The 23,146-nt window shown below is 43.4% G+C and overlaps 1 protein-coding gene across 2 annotated transcripts in view; it reads right to left on the bottom strand.

The window, feature by feature from the left end:
* Nucleotides 1-23,146, bottom strand: part of OPHN1 (oligophrenin 1) — a 118,195-nt gene that overhangs the window by 67,327 nt on the left and 27,722 nt on the right. For both annotated transcript variants that reach the window (XM_070951838.1, XM_070951839.1), the window contains exons 2-6: nt 13,186-13,281; nt 11,426-11,487; nt 10,346-10,417; nt 1,507-1,608; nt 210-320 (exon numbers count right to left, since the gene is read on the bottom strand). In XM_070951838.1, the coding sequence (XP_070807939.1) occupies nt 210-320; nt 1,507-1,608; nt 10,346-10,417; nt 11,426-11,487; nt 13,186-13,281 (443 nt within the window). The remainder of the gene's footprint in view (nt 1-209; nt 321-1,506; nt 1,609-10,345; nt 10,418-11,425; nt 11,488-13,185; nt 13,282-23,146) is intronic.

Below are 23,146 nucleotides of genomic sequence, written 5' to 3'. Positions count from 1 at the left end.
CAAATAATTATAAAGGCTTACACTAAAGAGTACATAGGTAGTCTTCTACGTATGATCAGCCACTTAGTGACTGTTCAAAATTATGACAGACCGCCCAAAAGGTACTTACTACCCAGTTCTGAAGTTCCAATACAATTTTAAAAAGGTTGTAAAATCTAGTCGGTCAGTCTAGGCGAGGGGGGGGGAGCGGGGGGAGGCATCAGACTTACAGGCTCCACAATACTGAATTTCTTGCTCTCCTGCACTTCTTGGATTTGATAAACATATTCCAGAGAAGATTCAAAAAAAACGTGTCGCTCTTTATCAACCAACAAATCAGCCTGAGCAGAAAAAAAGAAAGAAAGGAAATACTACATGATTTTCTTTCTGCTGCAATTAAGGAAGCTATAAATCTATGAGCAGCTGAAGACTATTTCTAAAAGTAGAAAGACAGGGAGGGGAGGAAAATACCCCAGAACAGAAAATACCGTGTGTTTTGAATTGTTTCCCAAGAACAAACTGTATTAGTTCTACTAGCCAGAATTCCTATTTGAGACTTGCATTCATTTCAAAGAGCCCATTAAAGTGGGCAAATCAACAATACTTTACATAACAAATAGGAGGAAAATAAATAAAAAAGTTCAACTAATTCCCTCTATTACTTAACACACAATTTTGCCAGTTGGTGAATTTTTATTTATATTCCACCTTTATTACATTTACAAATAACTCAAGGCAGCGAACATATCCAACACCTCTTCCTCCTCCTCCTATTTTCCCCACCACAACCCTATGAGGTGGGTTGGGCTGAGAGCGTGACAGGCCAAAGGTCATCCAGCTAGCTTTCATGGCTAAGGCGGGACTTGAACTCACCGCCTCCTGCTTTCCAAGCCTGGAGCCTTAACCACCAGACCAAGCTGGCTCTCCAAACCGTCTTCATGAAGAGACTCACTGACAACTTGGGTCCAGCTCTAGGCCCTGCTCACGGATGTGGAAGCCAGGCGAGGTGGGGGGCCCAGACTAGCAAAATCCAGGATTGGCCCCCTCTTAGCCAGCAGAACTGAGTAGCTGGCCTAGGCCCAAGGGCTGCTTTCTCAGACCAACCTAACGGACAAAGTTGTTGCAGAGGTGGCTCTTGTTCCCTCTTGGCTGGCCACTGAGGATAAAATGAAAAGCCCAGAATGCTTTGGCTTGCCAGAGGAGTGCCAAAATAAGCAGATGTAATGAATGCAACAGCTGTATGATTGTGGCCTGTTCTATCAGTTCAACCATTGATTGATAGCCTTAGTGCCAATCTGTTTGCTGGGGTGGGGTGGGGTGGGGGGTCAGTGGGCTTGATCCACTGGTGGGACAAAACTTCCTGGCAGGCAGAAAAGGAAGAAGAAGCAGGGGGGAAATGCAGAGCAACAGCTGTGCCTTGATATCCTGAAGAAATGGCCGGATATAAATAAACAACAGACAGCCGCATTGACCTTTCTGTCAAACAAAATTCTCTGACCACCACCCAACCGTCAGCCTCTCCTTTACCTCTTGAAGTTGAGACTCCTTTTTCTTGGAAGATAAATGCAGGTGGCGGTCCAGCATGGAGTAAAACTTCTCCCCATCCTTCTCAAACTTTTTCTTCCTTTCCTATGGAAAGAGAATTTGCACAAGCTTCTATTAGGATCCACTGAGCACAAATGGAAGAGCCAAAATCAGAATTCACTCAAAATGTTAAAACTTGGATGTTTGGAGAGGAAGGAAAATTATTCTGATTATGCTCAAAATCTTTGCTAATATTATTTTCATATAATCCCAATTTCTGGCTGGGCAATGCCTCCTCAAGCCCAAAATGTAAGTGTTTGGTTCACACACACACACACACACACACACACACACACACACACAACTATGTTTGAACTTAGCCAATGAGCCCTGTAAATGGAGGATTCTCAGATTACTTTTTCCTATGATTTGCCCAAAATTTGCATGAGCAAATCTGAACGGAATGCCCATCTTCTGTATCTCACCTTTATTCTGCTGTGGAGAAAATCAGTTTATTTCTAACACAGACGCTGTGTAAAATGTAATTTGCACTGAGTCCAGGAATAATTAAAGTAATAGAAAAACAGATTAATAACAAAATTATGCAGATTGTTAACCACAAATGAACTCTTAAACCCTTAGACTTTACTACTGTATATGAATTGTACTTTCTATTAATATTAAAAGTATAGTTCATAGACATTACAGACTATGATACGAGACCCAGTTTGGTGTAGTGGTTAAAAGTACTGGCCTAGGAACCAGGAGATTAGTAAACAACATTTACTAAAGAATTCATTACTCTAAATGAACAGAACAAAATATTATTCTATGAAATCATAAAATCTCTGCCATAGTAACAAATATTACTGTGTTTCCTCAAAACTAAGACCTCTCCGGATACTAAGCCCAATCGGGCTTTTCAGCGCTTGTATTAAAATAAGCCACCCCCAAAAATAAGCCCCCTACCAACTACTTACAAGCCAGTCCCGCCATTTCCTCTGGTTGCTTCAGAGGTGGGTTTCAGCAGGTTCTGACCAGTTCTGGAGAACCGGTAGCAGAAATTTTGAGTAGTTCGGAGAACCAGTAGTAAAAATTCTTACTGGCCCCGCCCCCATCTATTCTCTGTGTTATGTATTGATACTTTTCAGCGGGAAATTCAAACCTGCCTAAGTTTCTGATTGGCTGACAGTCCCTCCTGGATTGTATATAAGGAGGGCTGCAGCCTCTGAGTTTTTGCTGAAGTCTCACTGTATATTAAAGAGCTGTTGTCACTTGCTTGGTTGTGCCTCTCGTTATTCCCGAACCACTTTATTGGCGACGAAGGTGGGATAGAGGTCACAAGAAGCGAACCAGTGAGACCACGAGCTTCAGCTAGGCGACGAGGTGAACTACAGGCGGCATACCGAACATATCTGCCTACGTTCCGCCCAAGCCTTTCGATCCGACCCGTGAAAAATGGGTCTCGTACCTGACGAGGTTTGAATGCTCGCTTGAAGCCAGCGACATGCAAGGGCTCTCCGCTAATCGGAAGAGAGCCCTCTTCTTAAGCCACTGCGGACCGGACGTGTTCGAGATGGCAGAGTCACTGTGTGAGCCGACGCCGGTCCAGACCGTCTCCTGGGACACCCTGATGGCCACGCTCCGGGCCCACTACGCTCCCGTGCCCTCCAAGTTCGTGCAACGATACTAACTCAGACAGCGCATTCAACGAGAGGGAGAACCGGTCAGCGCGTATATGGCCAGCCTGAGAAAAGCCACAACTCATTGCGACTATAGGGACTTGGACAATGCGTTGCTTGAGCAACTAATCTGTGGCGTTCGGGACATTAGGCTACAACGGCGCCTGCTCGCCAAGCCTGATTTAACGCTTGCTGGAGCCCTAGACGAGGCCAGGGCTCATGAAGCCTCCACAAAAGCCGCGGAAACGCTGCAGCGTCCGCTGACCAGCAAAGACAGTCCCAAGTCTGCCCCGGTGCATAGGGAAGACGCCGGATCCAGCTCGGAGTCCGAGTCAGATGAGGACGTCTTCCGAACGGAGCACCAGAGGAAAGACACAGGCAGCCCTCGGCGAAGCTGTCCCAGCTGTGGAGGGCACCATGATAGACTGTCCTGCAAATACAGAGAGGCTATTTGCAGGCGTTGCGAGAAAAAAGGGCACCTGGCGCGAGTCTGTAGAGCCATTCTGCCCAGAAAACACCAACCACGTGAGCGCCGCAGCCAACCGGAATCGATGCGCCAGAAGCATCCAATGAGAGATGGCGGCGCGAAAAAATGGCGCAAAATTGAACCGCGAGATGGCCACAGCATACACATAGACCAGGCCAGCACGGCGATCGAGGACAAGGTCAGCACGGTGGTCGAAATCAACGGCAAGCCATGCTCGATGGAGATCGACACCAGATCAGCTCTCTCCATAATGTCATGGGCGACCCTAAAGACCCTCCTGCCATCGTTCCGGAAGGACCAGCTCTCCAAGCAGAGACTGCACATCCTAGACTACCAGGGGAACCGAGTCCCCCTCGAAGGCATGGGCACGTTCCGAGTCACCTACGGAGACTACGAAAGAGACCTGCCGCTGACCATCGTCACGAAGCAGCTCCCTAGCCTTCTGGGAAGCAAACATCAATTTAGACATCTCCGAACCTAACTACAACAACTTTCCCAAAACAGCTAACTCAAGCCCGGGTTCGCGAGAATACTTAGCTGACAAGCCCTGGTTCCAGCGCTGCCCAAGCGAATCGCCACTCCCAGCCGGGGATAACCACGCCCCGGACAAAATCCAGGAGGTTCCATTGGCGGAGCCGGGAGAGACAGAAAGTCCCTCCGACCAGCTCCATGCCCAACCAAACACTGAACTGCGCAGGTCAACTAGGACGAGAACTTGGCCTGGGCACCTGCGAGATTTTGTGTGTACTTATGTAAATATTTGAATGTTAGTGCCTTCTGGGAAGGGAAGGGTGTTATGTATTGATACTTTTCAGCGGGAAATTCAAACCTGCCTAAGTTTCTGATTGGCTGACAGTCCCTCCTGGATTGTATATAAGGAGGGCTGCAGCCTCTGAGTTTTTGCTGAAGTCTCACTGAATATTAAAGAGCTGTTGTCACTTGCTTGGTTGTGCCTCTCGTTATTCCCGAACCACTTTACTCTGCCTCCCAAGTCCCAGATGATCGGGAGGAAATGGGGATTTTGCAGTAACCTTCCCCTGAAGTGGGGAAGGAATGGAGATTTTACAGTATCTTTCCCCTGCCACGCCCACCAAGCCACACCCACAGAACCGGTAGTAAAAAATTTTGAAACCCACCACTGGATTGCTTGCCGTGCAAACAACACAAGGTGAGGAGGCAAGGCTGGAGGGGGAGGAAGGGGAGGACGTGCCCTCCCCTCCCTGTTCTTCACGCCGGTCGAGCGGCTGGCCACCACTGCCCTGACATATCTCGCCGGGAGACATATGGGAGATTCCATTCTATACCTTACAATGAGTGCCTCTGTATTTGCGAGGCAGAGGTAGAAGTCCTGGCTCACATCCTATTTGACCGTTGCTTGTATAAGAGGGTGAGAGACAGGTACCTTGGTCCATATACCAAACAAATGACCCATGGGATCCCCGTATCATAACAACTTACTTTATGTGCAGCCAGAACCTGAAAATAACATTTAACACAGCACAGCACTCAAACAAAACGGTTCGGTCGAGATCTGCATACGTGGGACTGATTGGGGTAGATTGTAAGAGTGATACTGAAATATAATTTTATGTCATTTTATTCTATTATATATATTTATGTATTAAATTATATTGTATCTTATCCTATAACTATTGTATTTTACCCTACTCTTATTTTAAATTATTTGTATAAGATTTTATTGGCGATATGTGTTTGCACTTGTGCTTTGATATGGCCTATAGGCTAATCAAAGCTATCATTTTAAACTGTATTTTATTCCAATTTCATTTTAAATTGTATTTTATCCAATTCCATTTTAAATTGTTTTTATCAGATTTTAGTAATAATTTGTGTCTGGAACTCTGTGCTTTGATAAATATTTTCCCACAAATCTGCTTCTATACATGAATATGCTATCCCAAAAAGGCGCTAACTGATCACACAACTGTATCATGTGAGTCAAGGAACCTGCAATTTTTTTTAATATTTCCAGGGTAGAAAATCTGATGTTCATCCTTTCAAATATGTTCTTCATGGACTCCAATCTACCCTAAATACAATTTTTTGATAAATCAACCTGAATCTTAGATCTGTGGACAACATTTTATCATTTTTAAGGTCATAAATCCACTACAGGACTTTTGGGAATACTATTTCTTAGCCTATGCTTGAAATATTCCAGAAATGTCCGCTTTAAAAGTATTTTTGAGCTTTTGATAAAACTATATTACATGTTTTAATTCTGACATGGATTCCATCAAGTAAAAATGCATAGATACACCCAATTTAAAGTCATACTCAGCCAGACTGTTCCCACATTTATTTTCTTCCAAAATGGAGCAGTGATCTGAGTAGCAATGAAGGAGGCAGAAACTTTGAGAAACCACTGGGAGCTCTACCATGTCCTGGTCAATTAATTATTTGTAAAAGTAGTTTTTATTGAATATAAATATTAAAAAAGACATACGTAACATATACACAACAACCATTTATACAACATATACACAAAAAGAGTGTAATTTCTTCTTAAGCATTTTTTCAGAGTGACATTCTACAATTCTACATATATATATATATATATATATATATATATATATATATATATATATAATAAAAAATGTTATTAGATTAAGGACAGGTGAAGGAATATATCATAAGTAGAATTGTAGAACGTCACTCTGAAAAAATGCTTAAGAAGAAATATATATATATATATTTAAATCAGTAATATTTCCCCTATATTTTTTGTATATTTCTGATTTTTAACCAATTATACCAATTATTCCATATTTTATAATAGTCTGATTCTTCTCTTTCTTGTAATTCTTTGGTTAACCTATCCATTTCAGCGCATTCTAAAATTTTCCCTATTACTTCTGTTTCACTTGGTATTTTTTCTTGCTTCCAATTTTTTGCATAGGTTATTCTTGCAGCAGTTAATATGTGAATTGTGAGATATTTGATATCCTTAGGATATGATTTGTTAAAGATTCCTAATAGAAATGTTTCTGGTTCTTTTTCAATCTGTGTTTTTGTTATTTGTTCCAACCATTTTTTGATGTTAGACCAAAATTTCTTTGCTGCCGGGCACGTCCACCATAAATGATAGAAAGTCCCTTGTGCCTTTTTGCACTTCCAACAAATCGGGCTATTTTTAGGTTGTATTTTTGCCGATCTGGTTGGAGACATATGCCACCGATAAAACATTTTCAGTTGGTTTTCCTTGTACACCATTGCTTTCGTTAAATTTAGGTTTACCTGCCAGAACTTTTCCCATTTTTCCAAAGGTATTGTGTGCTTGATGTTTTGAGCCCACTTAATCATCGTTTCTTTGACTGTCTCTTCTTCTAATTTATAGCGTAGAAGAAATTTATAAATTCTACTAATTAATTTATTTTCTGAATCTAATATAATTTTATCTATTTCTTGTTTTTGATTATAAATTTCATATGTTTTTATATGTTCTCTGTATTTGGATTGTATTTGAGTATAAATCTACCAGTCTATTTCTCTGTGTAAATCTGTCTCCAATTGTTGTTTTGTCTTTAATTTGCCTTGATAGTCAATTATATCTTTATATCTAATTATTTTTGTCTTATCTGTTAAATTTGGGTGCCTAATTGATTCTGCTGGTGCTAGCCAATTTGGTATCTTCATATAATGTTGTTTTTTAATTTTAAGCCAAATTTGTAATAATGAGTTTCTTATTGTGTGTTTTTTAAAATATGAATGTGTTTTGTATTTCTCATCCCACATAAAGGAGTGCCAGCCAGTTTGGAGTTCGTGTCCCTCAATTGTTAAAATTCTAGAGTCCTTTAATTCTATCCAATCTTTGACCCACGATAGTACTGCTGCTTGGTAATATACCTCCCAGTCAGGGAGTGCAGCTCCTCCTCTATCTTTTGTATCCTGAAGCAGCTTAAATTTTATTCGTGGCCTTTTCCCTTGCCATATAAATTTAGATGTTATTTTATTCAGCTTTTCAAAAAACGGTTTATCTATTTTAATTGGGGTGACCTGAAACAAATATAAAAATTTAGGTAATATAGACATTTTGATGGCCGAAATTCTTCCTAGGAATGAAATGTGTAAATTTTCCCATTTTTCTAAGTCTTTCTTTGTTTGTTCTAGTAATTTATCATAATTGTTTTCTTTAATTGCTGATGTTCTTGTAGATAACCAGATTCCTAGATATTTTATTTTTTTTGTTGTTTGGATTTGTATATTATCTGTCAATTCTTTTGTTTGGATTTCCGTAAGGTTTTTTACAATTAGCTTCGATTTACTTTTATTAATTTTTAGTCCGGCCACTTCTCCAAATTCTTCTATTTTTTGGAACAAATTAGGTATAGATTCCATAGGATTTTCTGTCAAAAACACTAGGTCATCAGCAAAGGCTTGAGCTTTGTATTCTTCTCTATTGATCCTTAAACCTTTAATTCCTTGGTCTTCTCTAATTTTTTTCAACAGGATTTCCAATGACAGAATATATAGTAAGGGGGAAAGTGGACAGCCTTGTCTGACTCCTTTTGTTATATTAAATTTGTCTGTTATGTCATCATTCATAATTATCCTTGCTGATTGCTTGGTATAGATTTCTGCTATAATTTTCCCAAATTTTTCCCCAATTTGCATATTTTGTAGTTGTTCAATCATAAATTTCCAATTTTGATTATCGAAGGCCTTTTGGGCGTCAAGAAAAACCAACGCTGCCTGCTTCTCCGGATGTGATTCATAATATTCTAGAGCATTAAGTACTATTCTCATGTTGTTCTTTATTTGGCGTCCCGGCAGAAATCCATTTTGGTCTGGGTGTATATATGTATTTAATACTGATTTGATCCTTTCGGCCAAGATTGCTGCAAATATTTTGTAATCGGCATTCAATAATGAAATAGGTCTATAGTTTTGTATTAACTGGAGATCTGTATCTTCTTTTGGAATGATTGTTATTATGGCTTCTGTCCATGAATTTGGTATTTTGGCTTTCTCCATAGCTTCATTATATAATCGCAACATATTCTCTCCCAATACTTCTTGCATTGTTTTGTATATTTCTATCGGTAGCCAGTCGGGTCCTGGTGTTTTATTGTTTTTTTGCTTTTTCAGTACTTCATCTAATTCTAATTTGGTTATTGGCCTATTGAGAGTTATTCTTTGAAGAATAACTTTGAAGAAAAAACAATTAGATAATTTAGAGAAAGACCTAAAACAAATAGAACAAAAACTCCAGGAAAAGCCCCAGAACAAAACAATAAGAGAAGAATGGGAAATGATTAAGCATAAATTGAATTTGATAAACCAAATAGAACTAGCCCAAAAAATAAAAATGGCGAAACAAAATTATTTCGAACACGCAAATAAAATGGGCAGATGGCTAGCCTATAAACTGAAAAAAGAACAGAAAAAAAGAATGATATACCAATTGAAAGACGATAAAGGAGAAATTCAACATAGTAAAGAGGCCAAAAAAGAAATTATTAAGAAATTTTATACGAATCTATATAACCAGGGGAAAATAGAGGAAGACAAGATAAAACAGTACATAGGGAAATCAGGAATGCCAAAAATCACAGAAGAACAAAGAATAACCCTGGTCAATTAATTATTATGGGGGTTTGAAAAGTATTTTGCTCTGCTATAATGTAACTATCAATAATTTTTAAAATGTCATTTGTAAAATGTTCACAAGATCTTATTTATGGCCGGGGGGGGGGGGGGGGGGGGAAGGAATCTTCTGAACTGTTTTGCTTAAATTCTTGGGACTAGATTCTTGCTTCACTTCCCCCTTTCCAGTCATCTCCCCCGTCCGCCTATTTACAGACTGCTGTCACCACCACCCCTTTCCATCACCATCACCCAGTGGTGGGTTGCTCCCGGTTCTGTCCGGTTCTTGAGAACCGGTAGTAAAAGCGGCAGGAGGCTCCGCCCACCCGCCCGTACGTCATAAGGTACAATCTGCGCATCCGCAGAAATGAGTGCGCATGCATGCTCCCATTGCAAACTGGTAGTAAAGGTAAGTAGAACCCACCCCTGCCATCACTCCCATTTTTCTAGACACTGCAGGAGCCATGTTGTGCCCCCAAATTAAAAAGGAATAAACAATACGGTACCCCACGAGAGAGAAGGAGGCCTTTGAACTTTTTTCCTCACCCTGAAATCCAGCAAGGATGAGCTGCTGGTCTAGACTCTAGGACTGGGACCCCCTTCTGCAAGTGTCCCTGGGTCCAGCTGGCCCAAACAGAAAGGCTGGGAAAAGTCCCTCACCTCCAAGGAGCTCCTTGAAAGGAGAGACTCCCTCTTGACTGAGTAAAAAGTGGCCCTTAACAAATAATCAAATGTGAAGGTTAGTTTTGTGACTTTCCAGAAGGCCAATTCAAAGATGTTTGTATTCCTTCAGCTGTTTTACAATATTAATAGTCTGCACAGGAGACTATTGCGTAGCGGACAATATGGAAAGAGCAAAGTCAGAACATCCTAATTTTTAAAAAAGTATTTTAAAAAAATAACTACTAATAAATGTAACCATCTGAGATACTACTCTGCAATTTATTTCTTTTTAGGAACTGGCTAGAGATACTTTGAATGAGCATTGAGAATCACACAAAAAGAATGACATCTCCTCTTAATACAGTTACGTTACAAATAAAATGGAGTTAGACGGAGAACTTACTTTGGTGAATCCAATTTGCTCCTTACGGAATTTTTCAAGAGGTTTGATCAACAAATTACTGGCATTTTGCACCTGTAAGGAAAAATGTAGCCAAATAAATAGGCAACAACACTGAACCTTTTAAATCAGTATGATTTGGTCTTCCACTGTGCTCCAGAACTAAGTTTAAAGTAACTCATTTGAAACTCTGCAGAACTAAGGAAGAACTCATGTGACACGAGAGTTCACAGGCGCAGAGTTTGGCCAGGTTCTCACCTCAAACTAAGTCTTCTTCTGGATTAGTGTGTTATGTGAGACCAGCCACTTTGGTCTTTTCAGGAAACCATAATTAAAAGCTAATCGTGGAAAGGAGTAACGGAAATCATGATATGATGCAATAGGGTTTGTGTAATGTGATGTGTGTTTTCAGGAAACCTCCCTGTTCCAACAATTTGGAGACCTCAAAAAACCTCAGTTGCCAAGAGCGCTATAACATATCAAGCATTTCTTAAACCTCCAAGATCTTGGACTGATCAGTGTTTTCTGGAAGGGAGTTTTTAAGATGTTTTGTGCCCGGAACTGAACTGAAGCAAAAGAAGAGTGGAAAAACCTGAAAGAAAGGACAGACAGCTTTGCAAGAGAAATGGGCATATTTAGCGTGCACCAGAAATGCAGCTGCTTGATTTAAAACCCCCACAAGAAATATCCACGGTAATTAAGATGTTTTAATTAAATAATCCAATAATTAGGAGTGAAATGCACAGAAAACCCCCGGAAAGAAAGTAACTTGTTAAAATGGGATAGATCCATACTGACTCCTTTCCGGCAGGGAATTCTGCAAGGGCACTATGTTAGAAGTTGTATTACTGTAGCTATTATTGATCTTATTTTGGCTAGGTTTAGACATCAAGCATAGATCAAATAAACCACAACTGCAGAGATTATACCTAAATCAAGATTTACAGTTCCCAAGGTTCAACACTGACACAACATGCTGGGCCCAAGCCAAACATGCTTTGGGTCATGCAATGATGGAGCTGAGTCCCATTTACTGAATCCTCCACCCACTTCTGACTAAGGAGGAAGGAGAAATGTCCTTACCATCATGGACCTCTCAAGTTCCACCTCTTGGAGCAGCTCAGCAAATTCCTTAAAGGATTCAGCTGAAAAGGAGAGAAAATACTGTAATGAGAAAACATTAATTGAGAGATTAAATAATTGAGAAATTAACAGAAGCCAATTTGGTGTAATGGATAAGGCCCCAGACTAGAAAGCAGGAGACTGTGCAGGAGACACGCCTTAGTTATGAAAGCCATCTGGGTGCCTTTGGGCCAGTCACTCTCTCTCAGTCCAACCCACCTCACAGGGTGGTGGGAAAAATAGGAAGAGGGGGGAGGTTATGGGATCTGTTTCTTGCCTTGAGTTATTTGTAAAACTAATAAAGGGGGGATACAAACAAAGACTGACTCTAAGAGATGGGAATATTCAGTACTTCCTACTTCCCCCATCTGTATCCCCTTTAGCATCCTCATAGTGGATTAATACCCTGAATGCGTAGGCTTCTTGGCCAGTTATCATATCAATGTGTCAGGAGAGATTATTCAGCTGTGACCAGCGAGAAATCTTCTGAGCAAACAAGAGGGGTGTCCCAAGGCTCCCACGTCCAAAACAACCGCCCACTGGAACCCAATGAAGCATTTCCACGTGATCATTTTATTACTGCCTCAAATCTGGATCAAAACACATACGGCTTCTGACCCAGAGCCCACCGTCTTGCCTTGGCTTTTTGCTTTAATTCAAAAGTGCACAAGAAGATGGATCTCTCCTGCCCCAGCATAATACTCACGAATTCTTCCCTTTCCTCATAGGACAATATGGAATCATCTATTGGATATTTACGCTGTGCCAAATCTGTTCTGCAATTCATCAAACTTTTCCCCTCCTTCGGTTTTCCTGTCTTATCCTCAGGGTTCCCCAACGCTCACCAGACCCAGGCCTGCTGCTTTCTGACACTTGTCTTTTTTCATCACGTGGCAGCTGCCCTGACTGTTCACACCTTCACTTTTTCTACTTATTCTTCCCCCAAATGTAAATTCTGCATGACTTTATAAAACATTTACTATATACTGCAATAAAAAAACTGATCTGACATTTGCATCTATCAATCCATCCATCTCAAATATTAATAGGCAAAGTAATCACAGATACAACTGGGTTGTTTATCAGCTAAGAAATGTGAATAGTAAATACACTCTTTAGAAAAGCATTCTCAAAAGGGGCCCTGCAGTTTATTTTCTTCCCATGGAAATATGTAGAAGCCCACCTTCTGATCAGGACAGACGATCACACAACTCTAGCATGAACACACTTTGTTCAAGGGAAGGAAGTTGCATTGTGTTAAGGGCCTCCCAAGTCGTGCTGGGAAGGGGAGGGAGGAAGCCAAACGCGGGAAGGTCCCATTCTTGGAAACACACATTCCAGCTGTTGCTGGGTTCCCCAGGCTGCTACATGGAACCCTTGGCCAGGGGGAAACAAGACATAAATCTACTAGACGTATCAACAAGGCCAGATATAATTTGAATTTTTAAACTTTAACGACTTGCACTTTTCAGTGCAACTTCAGCTGACCTAATAGGTGGCTGCTGCTCTGGATCTGAGCTGTTCTAAGTACTGATCTGCCCATCACAAGAGGCTAACATGGCAGCTATGGAGAGGCCGTTAAGTATGTCGGATAGCTTTGATGCATGATATTCTAAACTGAATCGCAACAAGAATTTTATTACTCAAGCAGGACATTAAATGGACTTCTAGCGCCTAGCCCTGACAAGGCAAAAGAGGCAGCTGGCCAAAAAAGCACTTACCAATGTTGATTTCATCATCTGTCAGAGTGTCCCCAATGAAGTCAAACTGGAAGGACTGGAGTGTCAAGGAGAATTTCTGGACAGCCAAGGAATAGTCTGGGAAAGTTTAAACAGGAGAGTTTCACACTTGAGTGAGCATACAAGGAGAGCAACTCAATTTGCAGAAACCTCATAACTGAAGCAGAGGACTGATTTTGAACTTTGGCCCCCGGGGACTTCTGAATGAAAGCTGGGCTCCCCCAAGCATCACCTGCTTACAAAGAGGCAACTGCCCCCACACAGCTGGCTTGCCTGCCTCATCCTGGCTCCTCCCCCTTCACTCCCGGCCCCGCCCACGGCCCCAGCTGGCCTCTGCAGCTTCCACAGAACGCCCTGGATGCAGCTCCTGACTTCTGCCTGCCAAAAAGGCCTTTGGAGCAAACAGATATTCTTGGAAATAAATCTTGCGTTGAAGGCTGGCACTCTATTTTATAGCATGGCAGCTTCTCAATATTTTTTTAATGAAAACAATCTGTAATGGAATCAGGAATCAGAGAGAGGCAGCAGAGTAAATGTTTACCAACACGCTGCTCTCCATGGCTATTAAACCGCCTTCACCAGTTTTAAAATAAACAGAAGAGGGACTTTGTGTGCATGAAAAATAATTTCCATGCTGGGGTCAACATAGGTCTGTCTAGGAAGGAAGGAAGGAAGGAAGGAAGGAAGGAAGGAAGGAAGGAAGGAAGGAAGGAAGGAAGGAAAACATTGGCAGGGCTGCTCTGGATTTGGTTCTTCTGCAGAACCGTCATCCGACTAAATGGCTTGTGATCTTGATACTGTCCCTTCCTGCATGATTGATTGTGATCTTGATGCTTCCTCTTCCTGTTACTCTTCCCTCTCAGTGCAACTGAATCTGCAGGCAGCATATATGAATTAATTTACTTTTGAGTCACTGTCTCTAAAATGCCTTAAAAACTCATCTGCTCTCTTTTTCTATGCATTCTGGAATTTGGAAGTTTAGAAAATACTTGCATAACCAAAAGCAACTCGGTCTTAAACACCAAGAGAAGATAACTGTTTTGACCAGCGCCACAGAATTGCATATGAAATCAGCATTCAACAGAGTTGCTTGGTGGCACATGAATTAATTGGAAGGGCAGGCAGCAAAACTCTCAGGGAAAAACCTCTGATTGCCATGCTGGGCTCATGGAGCAGAATCCAAAGAAGAGCCCTTTACGCTCTTCAGCCTCGTTTAAAGGCCAACAAGCCACAAAGAAGCAGAGGGCCAGGTGGGTGAGCTACAGATAAACCAGCCCCTACACTCTTAAATGCCATGGAACCAGTGAGGAGTTCGATACCTCCTGGCCAATAAAACCTCTGACTATTTGGGGTCAGATGAGTGAAGGATCCACGGGAAAGGAGAAACAGAAGGACCTTGAGCAAGATCCTGCATAGCCAGCCCTCAGCATTAAGGGCAATGGACCAAGAACATGAAAGGAATTAGAGGGCAGCGTGAATCCTTACATCCTCCCCACCCCTTCCTTATTTTAACCATACATCCACATTTTGAGGTAGGCGGAGCTGTGATTCAGGGACTGGCAACAAAAAGGCCTCTACAGATTTACAAGAAAACAAGGACTGAAGATCTGGATGTCCCTTCATCTCCACCCCAACCCTGTCCTAGCTTCCTGTCAGTTCTTTCACCACACCAAGTCTCTTCCCATGGCCAACTGCCACATTCTCAAGCGTAAAAAGATTGCTTGGCTGAGCTTGAGTAGAATCAAATTTGCAGTGTCTTCGGCAGAAAGCATCTAGGAACTGGACATGGGTGTGTCCAGGAAGAGCTGCAGAGCCCCAGATGGGCTGCATTGAAGAGGAGGAACAACAACAAAAAGGTCAGCCGGGCCAGAGAGACGACATGCTGAAGCCAACAGCCACTCAACTCATCCTCAGACTGTCCCCAACAAGCTTCTCCTTTCACTTGCTCTGCTAGGCACAAAAGAGAAGGGCTCTCCAGAAAGCCCAGCTAGAAGGTGGGGGGGTGGGGTTCGTCTTATTTTCTGAACCTTCAGACAGCCAATGGTTTTTCCAAGGGTCAGGAGATGACTGGGCCGTTCCCCAGGTTTATTACATTTGACCATGGCACGAAGAGAGGTAATGTGATGCAGGACTCTGCTTCTATCTGGGCTGAGGGAATGACTGGCCCAGAATCCCCCACAGGAATGAACCTGCTTCACCCTCCGTGATGCTGTAACCATTACCCCACACTTTTTGCCCCGCCCGGTTCTCTCCAGATGCTGGGAGGCAAATCTCTACTGCACCCTGTGGTTTCTGACGGCACCAGAAACTGGCTATTTAGCACAGCAGACAGATGGAGACAATGCTTGGAACGTGTACATTTCCTAGATGTATGTTGTTGTGATTCCAGCCTTGCCTTGACTTTGGATCGTACCTTCTGAATTCTGGACTTTTCATAACCTCTTGTATTGTGGTTTTAATTTTGCCTAATGGGTTTATCCTGTTTGGGAAACTTTCAAGGGCCTTGTGGGCTCACTGGCCATTGCTCTGTGGACTGGTATTGGCCTGCATTTGGCTGGATTTAATTGGGACAGCTCTGGATCTTTAGGGAAGGGAATTGTTAATAAACCCACTAACTCACCATTACGTGTGCTTGTGAATGAGTGTGGCTTAGAGAATTACGAAAGAAAAACCCTCCATTTGTTTGAAGTGTTAGGTTCTTTTACTAAAGTTAAGTGGTTGCAGGGAAAGCAAATCTAGATCTGAGTATTCACGCACAAGGGCTACACTTTCCCCCCTTTCCCTGGCCCTCCCCCTTTGACCAGTTCATCCGTGTCCAATAGTATGCCTTTTTGATGTTTTGGGAACTGATTTGAAGTTTGGCTTTTGCATTCTGTTCCCAGGCCAGGTGTCCTTGGCAGTGGCTTATTCGGTTTGACACCTCTGGTTCTTTCAACTTGTCTCCCCACCCCGTTTGTCTTCCCATGCCCAAACTTTATTTACCCAAATTCTTTCTCCCACCCCCCTTGTGTTTCATGGCAGAATGCCAGCGAAGCGAAGAAGCTCAAGATGGCAGGGCTGACACAAATTAAGTAATAGTAGTTTTGAAAAGTTCGGAATAAAATGCTCTAGAAAATAATCCTTCTTCTAAAACAGTATAAAAAGGGATGCAAAGAAGAACAAATGCCCCTCCCTCAAAGACCTGCTGCTGACAATCGGACGTGTGTGAGAGAGAGAGAGGGAGGGAGGGAGGGAGAGAGATCAGGTGGATCTCTCCTTGTGCCGAATTCTTTTCCTGCTGGAGAAGAGCGAGTCGAACACTCCCTGCGCAGGCCTGGCCTGCAGGCAAACCCAATGCTGAAGTGGGGCATAATGGAGATGGAGATTTTTAAAACGCCATTCTTCCTCCTCCCCCTCTTCCCGGCACAAAATAGGGAAGGAAGAGAGCTTGAGCTGAGCCCTGTGAATGAGAGAAGCCCCGCACCTATTTCTACCCTTCCTCTCTGCAAAAAAGCCTCTTTCAGCGTTTTCTGCCCACAGAGATCTGTTTTCCAACTCTGACAGGAGGAAGCGCTCAGCTGCTACCAGCCTCTTGAGAGCCATTCAAAGAAACTCAGAATTACCTCCTCCATTTTGTGCAAAGCCTGAGCCTCTCTGGCTCTTTTGTGGCCATTCCTCAGAAATGCAGCCATACAGGGAAGACTCACTGGCTGGACGGAGCTTTCCGCCCTTCGCCAGAACTTCCAGTGAAATGCATGATTGAGAAATTAAAACTTCAAGACGCTGAAAAGCCTCGGAAAGAAAGGGAAACGGCTCTCCTGAATGCCCAAAGAATGCAATGCTGGGGCTGGGCAAGCCCCCAAGGAGGGAGACCCCTGAGAGATCCCAGATTCTCTCTCAGATCACAACATGCTTCCCCACCGATGGCAGCAAAGCCCAACAGGCAGCTCTGCCGGGATCCTTCCTTCTGGGGTGCGCCTCTACCTCCCCGATATTTGTCCTCTGGGGTTTAATCTTGAAGCCCTCGGTCGCGAAGCTCAAACCGGAGAGCTGGACAACTTCCTCGGACCGAATCACCGTCGTGCCACAAGCTCAGCAGATGACTCTGCCAGGTGCCTTTTGCGGTAGGCAACCTCTCAGGAGGAGAACCAGACGGGGGCCCAGTCCTCCATCAAAAGCTTCTGGACACCCAGACTGACCACTCTTCTAAGGTGACTTAAGAAATCACCATCCAACAAAATCAGGAAGATCCGAGTACTTAAAGAGATAAAAATTAAATTCAAGAGATCCAAATTATCAAGATATCAGGACTGTTCCTAGGCAGCAGATTTGCAACCGCCTTCTTTATTTGCTCCTCATAAATTCCCTGCAGCAAGAGGCCAATGGAGGAAAGAGGAAGATTACCAGTCTCTCTCCAATCTGCCCCCACCAAACCACCAGAGTTCCAACTACAAGAGGCCAGGTGAAAAAAATCACTCTCACCCGTGCAAAAGACAAGCAAATGGGAAAGGAGGCAGATGGGGGGACAAATCAGACAGGAATTGTGGCAAGACAATGTAATTAACTTCAATCTTACCAGTCTAGTGCAACTTGCATGAAGCAGAAATGAGCAGAACTGGGATGTTGCCGTTAAGGTGCTGAACTAGGATGAAGGAAAGCCGAGTTCTGGTCCATGCATAGGCATGGAAGCTCTCGGAGTGACCTTGGGCCAATCTCAGCCACTCAATCCATCCTATTGTGAAACTCTGTTGTGGAAGGGCAGGAAGGCGGGACAGAAGGTGCCCTGTATGCAACCTAGCAAACCAATTCTGAGTTAATCATGCCTCACCCAGTCTGTGAAAAGCCAACAGGTCTCCCACTGGCTCCCTGCCCTTCATTCTAAAGATTGGGACGGAAAAGCAATTACTCCTTATTGTATCACTCTGGAGAAGGCAACAGTGTTGGACATAACTCATAATAATAAGTAATAATAAATGCACTGTGTTTTTTTGACTTATACAGAAAGAGAGAGAACCAGATTGGAGAGCAATGGTGCACAATTCCAATTACCACAAAGCAAACAAAACTTCAATCCAGCATAAACGGTGTCCTCTCCCATTGCCACTTTGTCCTGTGCTAAATGTTTTCATGGATCAAGGAACTTAGTAAAGCCCCACCATGAGGCATGTCCAAGACAAGGGGTTGTCTGTTACTTGGGGGGAAATGGCGGCGAGTGGAGAAATTCATCCAAGCAGTGGAATGGGGGCGGCGATTCAGATTCTTGCAATGCCTCTTGAAGCCAGAATTTATTTAATGGAAAACAGATTCAAGGCTGAGCAAATGAGATTGCACTACAATATTCAGGAGGCAAAGCAGGACTTGGTTTAGGTCACTTTTCAAACCAATCAAATATGCCAAAATAGAAAAAGGGACCATGGAAATTGTTCAAGCTGGTAACCCCCCACCCCAACTCCGGGCACTTGATTTAACAGGAGGGAACTGCAGCTTTGTACTTCAGAATAATAGGGAAAAAGAAATGCACAGCATGAATTAAAGTTAAAACGGGGAGGGGACGGAGGTAAGTAATTGACTTCTCTGTTTGTGAAGAGCAGAGCCAGATTTCAGAGACTCACAGCTTATCGTAATAAGAGGGAGGCGTCTGAATTCTGCCTTTCTACTATACCCAAACAGCACCAATTTGAAAACATGTCCTGCTGCCTGCACTTTAACTCCCATCCTACTTGAACCCGTTTCCCATCGGGAGACAGGCGAGTCTCTTGCTTGGTCTTGCTCCATTTTGCTCCAGTCTGTCTTTCCCTTGCAGAAAATGACTGGGCTTGAACCAGTGGTGGGATTCAGCCAGTTCGCACCACTTTGGGAGAACCGGCTGTTAACTTTCTGAGCAGTTTGGCACACTGGTTGTTGGGAGAAATCATAAGGGCAGAGAACCAGTTGTTAAATTACTTGAATCCCACCACTGGCTTGAACCACTGAACACCGTACGGTCGCAGAGCAGGCCAACCGATCAGCAACAACACCAGCACGCAACACCAGTGGAAAAACCAGACAACATCGGAACAAAAGCAAACTTCAGTTTGAGTGTCTCAGAGCTGCTGCTCCTCATTTTCTTTCAGTTTCCCACAGTCAGTGTAAGTAATCGGCTTAAGAATCCAAAAGCAGGATAGGAGGAAAAGTTTATCAAACAAGTACAGAGATTAAATAAAGCCTGTGGCATAATCTGCTCAACGGGACTAATTCCTAATTAAATATACAAAAGCATACAATCCTACGTGCACTTCACATACAAGCACGCCTGCTGCCAACTTGCCCAAATGTTTCCCTGTACCAAAGGGAACATACGTATTGCCACCCAACTATGCTTGGTAGATCCCCACACACTTTTAAGGCTGTGTTAAAAAAATTGTGTTAGTGCACATTGTTGAAATACTTCAGTCCTTCAGATTTCTGTCCCCTCCCAACAAGAGGTGTCCAGCAGCTCTGTCTGAATAGGGCCGAATACGCCGATGCCCCTGTTCATTCATATATATATGTGTGTGATATTTTTGTAATCAGGGTTTTTCCTATGTTGATAAAAGATGTTAAATGGCCATGGTGGGATGAAATCTCCAATCATCACTTTCAGGCCTGTCAGACATTTTATGTTGTTTATTCTGAGACTTATGGGAGACTGGGATAGCACTATTTCGGGGGTTTTTTTGAACCTCTTCAGCCAGACACACCTATGAATTAAAAGGAATAAATATTTGACCTTTACAGGGAGGAGTCATAAAATATGGGTGTGTCTGGCTGAAGAGGTTCAAAAAAAACCCCAAAATAGTGCTATCCCAGTCTCCCATAAGTCTCAGAATAAACAACATAAAATGTCTGACAGGCCTGAAAGTGATGATTGGAGATTTCATCCCACCATGGCCATTTAACATCTTTTATCAACATAGGAAAAACCCTGATTACAAAAATATCACATATAGATAGATAGATAGATAGATAGATAGATAGATAGATAGATAGATAGATAGATATCTCTAAAGCCCAGATCCGGACTGGTCCACAACTGGCCTTTTCACAGGCCTGAAAATCAAGACACAAATTAGGACTAGCAAGAGGTCAAGAAGAGACTCCATGGTATCTTTTTGGTTCCATTCAATAGTGTCCGGTTCTCAGAGACGGCCGGTTTCTTGGCGGGGTTTTTCAGAAGTGGTTTGCGTTGCCTCCTTCCTGGGACGAAGAGAAACTGACTAGCCAAGGTTCCCAGACTGCTTTGTACTTCAGGTGGGGCTCATAGCCTCCCATTTTCTAATCTGGGGCTTTAACCACTGCATTAACAGGCTTTTGATTTAATTTGAAATAAATACCTGCAGCTACAGAGGCAGCAACCGACTAACTAATAATAATAATAATAATAATAATAATAATAATAATAATAATAATAATAATAATAATAATAATAATAATTTTATTTTTATACCGCCCTTCTCCCGAAGGACTCAGGGCGGTGTACAGCCTATTTAAAAACACAGACAAAACAATGATATAAAATTTAAAATAATTAAATAAATGGCTCAAATTTAAAACCCCAATAAATTTAAATACCCCAATTTAAAACTATTATATTGATAGTCCGGCCTGGCGGAACAACAGGGTCTTCAATGCGCAGCGAAACACCCGGAGGTCAGATATCTTACGAATTTCCGGGGGCAGTTCATTCCACAGGGCTGGGGCTCCCACAGAGAAGGCCCTCCCCCTGGGCATCGCCAGCCGACATAACTTGGCTGATGGCACCCTGAGGAGACCCTCTCTGTGGGAACGAACTGGTCGGTGGGAGGCTATTGGTGGCAGAAGACGGTCTCGGAGGTACCCGGGTCCTATGCCATATGAGCGCTTTAAAGGTGGTAACCAACACCTTGAATCGCACCCGGAAGACCACCGGGAGCCAGTGCAGCTCACGCAGGAGGGGTGTCACATGGGCATAACGGGTTGCGCCCATAACCACCCGCGCGGCCGCATTCTGGACCAGTTGGAGCCTCCGAGTGCTCTTCAAGGGGAGCCCCATGTAGAGAGCATTACAATAGTCCAACCGGGAAGTAACAAGGGCATGAGTGACCGTGCGCAGGGCGTCCCGATCCAGAAAGGGCTGCAACTGGCGAATCAGGCGAACCTGATAAAAGGCCCCCCTGGCCACGGCCGTCATATGCTCTTCTAAAGACAGCCGCGCGTCCAGGAGGACACCCAGATTGCGAGCCCTCTCCGTGGGGGGCAAAGATTCACCCCCAATAGTCAGCGATGGCACCTGCTGACTATATCGGGGCGCCGGAAGCCACAGCCACTCGGTCTTGGAGGGGTTGAGTCTGAGCCTGTTCCTCCCCATCCAGGCCCGCACGGCCTCCAGGCAGCGGGACATCACATCAAGGGCATCGTTGGGGTGGTCTGGGGTGGAGATGTACAGCTGGGTATCGTCAGCGTACAGATGACACTTCACCCCAAAACCACGGATGATCTCACCCAGCGGCTTCACATAAATGTTGAACAGGAGGGGCGAGAGGACCGACCCTTGCGGCACTCCCCATGCGAGACGCCTCGAGGTCGACCTCTGCCCCCCTGCCAACACGAACTGCGAGCGGTCGGAGAGGAAGGAGGAGAACCACCGCAAAACGGTGCCCCCTATTCCTAACCCCCTCAACCGCTGCAGCATGATACCATGGTCGATGGTATCAAAAGCCGCTGAGAGATCTAATAGGACTGAGGAACAACCCCTGTCCCGAGCCCTCCAGAGATCATCCACCAACGCGACCAATGCCGTTTCTGTGCTGTACCCCTGCCTGAAGCCCGACTGGTACGGGTCTAGATAGATAGCTTCATCCAGGTGCTGGGGAAGTTGTCGTGCCACCACGCTCTCAACAACCTTCGCCACAAAACGAAGGTTGGAGACTGGACGATAGTTGGCTAATTCAGCCGGGTCCAGGGAAGGCTTCTTGAGGAGGGGCCTCACTACCGCCTCTTTCAAGGCAGCAGAACCAACTTCTCCTCACTTGGTTAAGCAATATTTTTTATGTCTTACAAGCAGTCTCAGCCTGAGTCCAAACTGATTTTTCTTTCAGCTGCCGGTTCAGCTTGGGGTGCAACTGCCGTGTTTTCCCGAAAATAAGACCCTGTTTTATATTTTTTTCGAAGCCTGAAATAAATGCTTGGCCTTATTGCCGTGTGCTCAAAAACCCCGATTGGGCTTATTATCAGGGGAGGTCTTATTTTGGGGGAAACAGGGTAGCAGGTCCTGAGATTAAGGCACTGATCAAAATGTAATTTTTTCTTCTTCATCAACAAAGATTAGAGTTTACTTACTCACCATACACAGGTACTGAACAGGCGAGAGTAGGCCTTTATTAAAGATTACCTTTATGAGTCTTGATAAACAGACATAACATTATAAAATTAAATAAACACAATGACCAGGAAACAAAACAGGAAACATGAAAAGGCATGGAGAGCAATAGCAGCAGCCTATTTCCATTTGAAAAAAACTCAGAAAATATAACAGGGGCTCAAAGAAACTTTTTTTAAATCAAGTTTTTATTATTTTTTAAAAAATTATACATATTGTGTGAATGGCGCAACGTTTGAGTATTATACGTTTCAATACATATAAACATATTCCTAATTATTATTTTCCATTTTCCTTATTCCATATTATTTACTCCTACCTTTTACACAAAATTTTAATTTTCAGGGCTCAAACAGCCTTAAAGCAAGCTGCAGGGGAGGTGTAATGTTCCTGAAACAAGCCAGGACAGAAATACAGACAATCAAAATGGTTGCCAATTTTTTCTCCTGGAAAGAGTGGTGTGATTGTGTCTTGCCTGATGCAGGATGTAAGAGGCTGTGTTTGTCCCAACAGGAAGAGAAGCCCAATGGAGCTGGGCTGTAGATGTGGGCCTGCAAAAGCCCAAATGCCTGAGAAAGACCCTCACTC

The sequence above is a fragment of the Pituophis catenifer genome, unplaced genomic scaffold, assembly GCF_029215685.1.
Source record: "Pituophis catenifer annectens isolate HBS135680 unplaced genomic scaffold, rPitCat1.0.hap2 SCAF_11, whole genome shotgun sequence".
In the NCBI taxonomy this organism is placed as follows: domain Eukaryota; kingdom Metazoa; phylum Chordata; class Lepidosauria; order Squamata; family Colubridae; genus Pituophis; species Pituophis catenifer.
Note: the sequence above shows the minus strand (reverse complement) of the source record. Positions and strands in the feature narration are given on the sequence as shown.